The sequence below is a fragment of the Rhyacophila brunnea genome, unplaced genomic scaffold (genome assembly GCF_057557595.1).
Source record: "Rhyacophila brunnea isolate RB1 unplaced genomic scaffold, BYU_Rbru_1.0 scaffold_2, whole genome shotgun sequence".
Taxonomy (NCBI): domain Eukaryota; kingdom Metazoa; phylum Arthropoda; class Insecta; order Trichoptera; family Rhyacophilidae; genus Rhyacophila; species Rhyacophila brunnea.
In genome coordinates, this window is record NW_028232859.1 from 23,956,593 (window position 1) to 23,964,833 (window position 8,241).

At 31.1% G+C, this 8,241-nt stretch overlaps 1 protein-coding gene across 1 annotated transcript; it reads left to right on the forward strand.

Moving 5' to 3' along the window:
• The first annotated feature begins 1,519 nt into the window (after nucleotides 1-1,519).
• LOC147072092 (uncharacterized) lies at nucleotides 1,520-7,140 on the forward strand. Its single transcript, XM_085947420.1, has 2 exons — nucleotides 1,520-2,050; nucleotides 6,108-7,140. The coding sequence occupies exons 1-2, from the start codon at nucleotides 1,563-1,565 to the stop codon at nucleotides 6,751-6,753; spliced, it is 1,134 nt and encodes a 377-aa protein (XP_085803546.1). The 5' UTR covers nucleotides 1,520-1,562; the 3' UTR covers nucleotides 6,754-7,140.
• The last annotated feature ends 1,101 nt before the right edge of the window (nucleotides 7,141-8,241 follow it).

The window sequence follows — 8,241 nt, forward strand, 5'->3', positions numbered from 1 at the left end:
AATTCCAACATCGATATTATTTGAGGGTCGTTGTAATCAACCTGGATCAATCCATTGGCGAGTGAATACCTCTTTAAGCTGATTCCACTCTTCCAAATCCTGTGCGTTGCATCATCACATACTACTACTTCCGCACAACGTAAATATGTATTGGATCCAGCGGCCAATTTCTACCAATGAATTATTCAGCGATTGTCTTGTCTTCGAGTTACGGGTCTTTCCCATTTCTATTATATACCCTTGTCTATTATCTTATCCGCCTATCAAATTACTCCGTTTTACTAGCTCTTTTTATTTGTGGCAAGTAGTTACAAAATAAAGCCTTGTTATTTGTACTTTCCTATCATATTGTGTTAGTTCATAAACTATTCAAATCCTACATGTTTGCTAGCTGTTATCTAGCAAAAACTAGTTAAAAACCGATAGTTAGCAAAATTGGTAAATAGATATATCACTCGATATTAATAATATAATATTTATTGATTAATAGCTTATTATTAATTATTATTATTAATTATTATTAATGGTTAATATTCTTATAATTTGGATTAGGTCACTTTAGATATTTACAATTATTATTTAACGGTCGGTTTGTGATAGAGAATATTATAGTTTATGGAGGTAACTGACTTTGCTACTAGTACCTATACTCATTTACAATGGTAATGAGCACAGCCTATGAGTACTTAAGTGTTTTAATATTAGTAAATCCTTAATAATATTGTCCTGCGTCGAAATGAACCTTGCAACTGACCATCAGGTAATTCGTTGACCGGCACAACACGTAAATATTAATTTATGTGCTGGGGAAATTAAAATACGCATTGCTCAATCAGATTAGAATTTCGCTGTCAAAATGTCAATTAAACATACTATCACTCCGCGAGTGCCTACAAGTTTTCAGTATTCATAAACGATTTTTTTGTACAATAATATTAATATGAAAAACCAGTTAATAAAAAATAAACTATTACCTACTTGATAATTTCAGTTGAATCGTATAAAATGCACTGGGTAAGAAAATTGTACATTTACTTTTATGTAAAATGCGCTTGTTAAATATTTATAAGATGTCATTGTCGTTTCTTCTAATAAACGTTATGTAATCATGTATGCTAATCATAAATCCATTTTGTATTATTATTTAACTCTAGCGTCATACTATAGGTAGGTTTGTTCATTACAATGTACAGGAGTCGGTAGAAAGCAAAGGTGGGCGTACGCCATCGGGCAATATTGATATTATCTGCCGGTTCGATATGACGCCAGATCGCATTCTATCGATATCCGAGTAAGTACCCGCGGAATTTCTTGCTTAATTACCGCGAACTAAGAAACAGGTCTGGGATTTTCTGAAGGCAAATTACTCACGATATCGTCCTAATATGTATGTCCGGCGCGGCGACTCCGCTGCCAACCTCACTCATAAGCTTCGCCCGCGTGGACCTGAATGCTAAGTGTCTACTTTAGCGACCTTCTCGCTAGCATTTTAAAGCCGGACTCTATTTGCTCAGTGTTTAGTGTGAATTTTAGTGGACGCATTGACAGATCGAACCGGAAAAATGATTAAGGCTGCAGTATTATTTTTGGTGATATTTTCCCTGCAAAATAGCCATGCTATTCCTGTGAATCGTTCTCAGCAAAAGTTGGTAATGGCTGACGATGGCCGAATATATTTTGTGGATGATGTCAAATCTAATGAAAATGACAATGTGATTACGCCGCCTGTGCTGCCGGTGCTGGATCATCTTGAGAACGATCCGACGACTCTTACTCGTCAGGAAAGTGATGATTTGAAAATCAGAAAGGCCAAAGAGAGCGGTTTGACTGGTGTTGTTGGCCCGAGACTTGGATTTTCAAACGGTTTCGGTCTAGGGCGAACAGAAGACGGTGGATTTTCCGCAAGTTTCAGTCAAGGGTTTTCAGGACTGGCCGGAGCAAACCAAGCTGGAAGTCATAGTGTAACAGTAGGCGGAGTCAGTAAAGGATTCCAAGTGTCTCAGGCATCCAGTCAGTCCTCAAGTTTCGGTGGAACCCAAAGTATATTAGGGTAAGATAATATATTTTTAACATTTATTTAGCGTTGTTTCTTAATTAATAGTTTACTGTCAATTATTGGAGGAAAGACATTGTATTAATAGGATTCAGTTGACAGTATCCCATTGAAGCGGATTTATCCAGTCCTAATAGTAATGCATATTACATTGTGTGAAAAAATACTAAATATTACTGTGTTTTATATTAAAATATTTAATAATACATATTTCGGTTAACGAGATATAATACATTCAAATATATTTAATACCGAAGACTTAGGCCTAGAAGTAAGACTTTGTGGTGTAGATGGGTATTTTAATATAAACATATCTACTATAATATTATTATGATGCATATAATTTTTGCGAAATGCTATTGAGTCATTTATGAAAAACAATACGCTTGACATTGTCAAACTACAAAAAAGACGGCCCGTAAGAAGGATATTGTGAGGTCACCATTTAATTGTTGTGGATAAATACATAACGTTATAACATAACATAACCTTAGAAAAATTCGTAGAACATGTAACCACCAAGAATCCGTTCACAGAAGAATCTCAAAGCAAAGTCGACTAGTTCGGTTTTATGGGTATTATTAATAATCTAATAAAATGAACTTGTTTAAAATAATAAATAATTTAATTACCAAATATAATACATTAATAAAAAAATATTAGCAAGCTAATAATGTGTTATTGTAATATTAATTTACCTGTTCACATTGTTACAGACAGGAAATGAAAAATTAGAATTGAAAATGATAATAATATGTATCATTAAGCATTTCGATTTAAAAAATTGCTTTTTTGATTAAACAAAAAATATTTTGGTTTATAATATTATAATTTAAAATAACAAATCCTTGAAATCGAAAATAGCGAGTCTTGGCATGTTATTTTTTCTTATCAAAATATGAGACGCGCAAAAGTAAAATAGTTAAACTAAGTTAAACTAAATAATGTTAAAAAAACAATCATTTTGTATTATATAATAGGTTTGTAGTTTGTACAATATCCTCTTTCTACTTGGCAAACGTTCTCAAATATGAAACCCGAAGCTCTTGAAAAAGTTAATATCATTCTATTTAAGTAAATTATTTAAGTATATATGTATTTAAATCATCACTCTTCCTAAAAAATCCTTCATGCTTCTTCATTCATGGCCAGTTTTCACCGCTTGGTCTGACATTCGTGAGAGTCGTCGGTCATAGAATTCACAAAATATAACTAGCTCAAATTGAGTTTTCTGAATGTGATGAATGTGGATATTATACGACCTCCACAAATATGTTAAGCCAAACGTGTAAGGGATATTTAAGAAATGTGAGCTATTTATGGGGTTGTAGGTAATACCTACAATATTCCAACCTTTTTTGGCGGAACTCTTAAAATCGGTAAAACCTTAGGGAACCCCTACTTAGTTAATACAATATATGAAGTTCCATAAAATGGATTCAAGTTGTACTGACAAGAGTGACAAGCCACGTAACTCTGATGTTCTATCACTAGATTAGATTGTTAATAATCTCACATTTAAGCATTCCAAAAATTCGTCAGCAAGAGAGTAAAAAAATATAATATAAAGTTTTTTAAAATTTCAAATTGTCACTTACGCTCTTTTAGCTTCACAATCTCAATACGTTTACTTGGAAGAGGTCGTAGAACTCCATTTCTATATAAGCTATAAGTTAAAAGATTATATTATATTATAATATATTGATACATAAATATAATACAAATAAGCAGGGGCGACCTGCATAACATATACTAATATATAAGACTAATTAAGTAGGTATTTAAAATTATTATGCATTTTAAAGTATTCAAAAAATTGTCCCGTTAGATTTTTTATAGTGGGTATTTACTTCGTGGCGACGATTTCAGACGACTGCAGTTTCAACTAAATGTAAATTTGGATATTGTTAATATGGCTGTAAATATTTATTATCATCGATTATAACGTATTTTGACTATCTAATTTTCTTTCCGTTCAATAGAAACTAAAAAAATGCATACCGGTATAAAACTGGTTTTATAAACATTCAAGATGTCTGTACCTAACTAATTATTATTTACTCAACTTTGTTTATTTTGTAAATGCAACTGCGTCATATTTTTAGTTGAAACCATTCTTGTAATTATATAAATTATTCACTCGATTGATAAATTTAAATTTTTAGGTAATTGATTATAAATTAAACATAAAAAGACGTACAATATATAATAATTATATATTGTACGTTATTTAAAATACTGCTTATATTTTTTATTTTTCATTTCATGTTGTGAACGTCTTGAATTATGTAAATAAATAAATTTTGATTTGAAAATTTTTAATACGTATAATATTTGCGCGTTTGAAAAAAAATAAACTTAACATAGAAGTACAACATTCACATATCCACATTTATCATTCCAACATAATAATATTATTCACAAAAGCATATTAAGTTGGATAGATTTTTAAATTGGAAAAGACAAACGTTCAAACACGTGCGTTAACATAATTTTACTCCCTACTTTAATTATAGTTTGTCAATTTATGGCTACGGCTGTATGTTGTAGCTTAACCACTAGGGAATGACAAAAGAAATGGCGTATTTCAAAAAAACACTACCTTATTCTTAGGTCAATAATTATTATAAAGCAATCATTATTCATAAGATGTTTATCACACTTGAATGATCAAAGACATAGCTTATAATAAGTATCTTTAGAATCATCTTCAAATGTGTTAATCTTGCCGATTTTTTGAATAATAAAATGCCTAATTCTTGTCAAATTTGGGATCACAGAGATTATCAATATATTTTTTTATCGTGAATATTTTACAAAAATTATCTCGTAATAAATTATACTAATAGTTTCATAAATGCGTTTAAAAATTAATAAACGTAAGAAATCTTAACACCACTGCACAGTTATGTACCGAAATATGACTATATTCTAAAACATTAGAGCAAGAGGTTTAAACGAATACTATTTTATGTAACAAAAATACTTTATGCAGTCATCAAATGTTTAAAATAACTATAAAGGATAATAAGGCTTCAAAATTATATAAATAGATTATCTACAACGTTTAAGGAGTGTCCAGGATCATGGTTTGAAAATACAATAAAAACTCAATTTTGACCTTCGACGAGCATGTCCCCCCTTAAAGACGTAACATGAGTTATTTAAAAATATTATTCTGTCCACAATTGACATTGAGCAAAGATTGACAGGCAAAAATTTACAGGGCAATACACACAATAAATAGTGTATAGTTAATAACAAACAAAATAAACATTGAGCGTCTTGACAAAAATAAATTGAAGAGTACGTTTATAAAAGATGTTGCTCATTATTGACAACTGTATTGTCTTTATTACTATTTTTTTATTCTTTCATTCGTTGCTACTACAAAATAAATTACAATCGTCAACTTTCGCTAACTTCTTCAATAATAACTATGCTGCAATATCTAACGACGTTAACTTTTCAAATTTACTCCGTTTACAGACCTACAAACTTATTTGGAGAATGAGATGAGGGAGCCACTGTCGAAAACTACCCAATCACGACTCGTAACTGGGAAAATCTGATATTCGAATGACTTTTTTTAATATGGCGTCTTATGGTAGTTCGTAATTCCATTTTTGGCCATTCTCCAGATAAGTTTGTAGGTCTGTACTCTAACACGGAAATGGTTTCAAGTTGTATTTTTTCGTAAACGCTTACGAATTATCGCATAACTCCTGACACGGCTCTCGGACTGGTTGAGAATCACTGGCCTAATACAAATCAAAGAGGCTATCGCATTTTGATTATAATATTACCATATTCTGTCTAATATAACTCTGATGTTATTGATGATTTACAATGACGATATTATTGGAGGTTAAAGTGTTATGACGTGCATTTTTAAATAGTACCTACTTAAACGTTTTATGAATGATATAACTATTAATTATTTATTCAATGACAATTGCCTGCTAAATATGTGAATAGCTATTATATTAAATTGTTATTGAATCATGCGCCTGACATTGACGCCAGATTTTAATTCTTAATATTTCTGTTTCAGATCATCTTTCGGCGGTAGCCAATCCAGTAGTCAATCATCGAGCTTTTCTGCTGGACATCAAGGAATATCATCAGTAATATCATCAGGTTCAGCAGCACAGAATGGAGGCAGCATATTAGGCCAAGGATTTTCCAATAGTAACGCTCAAAGCCAGAGTGCGGCCGGATCTTTCGGAGCACAAGGAATATCTTCAGCTTTTGGTCAAGGTTCGGGATCGGCGGCATCATATCCAGGACAGACATTTGCAAATGGACAAAGTTCTTCGGGATCATTTGGTAACGGAGCCGTTGGCCAAGCTACAGGAGGCGGAGCAGCACACAATTCAAATGGATTTACAGGAACCGCTGCGAATAGTCAGTCATTAGCAGCTGTAAACACAGGATCCAGAGTAACCGGTGGCTCGAATGCTCAAAACGTATTTGGCGGTCAATCAAATTTCGCGCCACAACAAAATTTCCAATCGCCGGCGAGCACCGGAAGAGGAAATACTAGACCCATCGTTTTTCCCGGACAGAGTACGAACAGGCAAAGAAATCTGCAATACCAAACGATTCAGACGCAAGCGGCTCCCCAAAGCGCTGTTAGATGGCAGCGCCAACCCAAGAGACGACCGAGTGAATACCAATGGATTAGAATAGAAGTTTAGTAATTATTTATTATTTTAATTTATTACATGAAGTACACATTAAATAATCGGTTGAGACTTATTTTGAATAACATTACAGTAACGAATGGTTATATAAATGAAACCAAAGGCGCCCTGAATACTATATTGACTCTATTAGTAATTATATAATAATTAGTATTTGTTATGGGAGACGCATGTTATACCAATTGATGAAGTTACTATTTTTATAATATTTATTACGTACTTATGTGTTGGTACTCATATAATTTTGATTATTTAAATTATTTTACAATAAAAAACTACAAGTCGCTGTTGAAGTTATGTTACCAGTTATCCTAGGATTAAGTTTTGTTTTATGGACTGATGAGATAGGAATTGTTTTAATACAATGAAAATGCCATACAATGTGTTTGCTTTATTTAACCCTAAACCAAAACATCTATTACATATTATATTTTATTCTGATAACCTATATTGAATTAAACGAGTATATTGGATATCGGATTTATTTTATAATGAAAATTAAATAAAATTGTAATTATTGTTGCCATCGAATAGAATTTAAATATATTTAAATGCTATAATGTTTTCATTTTGGCATAAGTAAACTATTGCTATGTCAAATAAATATTCGTAATTTATATATCATGTTTTTAAATTGTAAAACTGTTAATAAATCACATAAACACTATTCCTGTATATACCGATAAATTATAATAATAATTAAATAGATAGATAATTATTAATAGATAATATACTTAGATAATTCTAAAAAAATCAAATACCGTAGAAGTTGGATATAATTACAAGATAAAAAGAACTTTTTATATACCACGTTTTAAAATTTTCTGTTGAATCATGTAAACTTGACAATTCTATGTATTGATAATTTAGTACAAATAAGGCAATTATCAACAAATCATTTTTTTTGCTATTTTGCAATAAACAAACAAATATAGAATACTGAAATGTCATTTTGATTTCCATAGTAACGCACGTAGGTATATATTAATAATTTAGTTGCTAGAACCACTCCCTTAGCAACCAGTAATAGTGGATTGGATTACGGATTTATTCCGAAATAACTTTTCATACAAAACAGAATTAAATGAAAATGAATTCAATTCTACTTAAAGATGGCTAAAAGTATTAAAATAATGCATTGGCATCGTGTTCTCATATATTCTAAAAGTTTCAAATGTCTAGCTAGTCGGAAAGTTAGTTAAAAATCGATTGCATGATTTATACTGGATAAACAACCACCGGACAAACAAGAATACGAGCTAAGAAAAACGTGGTAAAAATGAGTTAGCACAAGGTAAATACTGAATTGTTTACAATTTTATTTTTAGCGCCCAAAAAGTCCCGACAGTAAGAGTTACATTCATAATAATTATATTATGCGAAACCAACAAAATTATTGAGTAAGAGTATTTCATTTTTCTCTCGGTATTTTGCAAATACTTAGTTCCTTACATTTTTATGTCGACCTATAGATGTATTTTT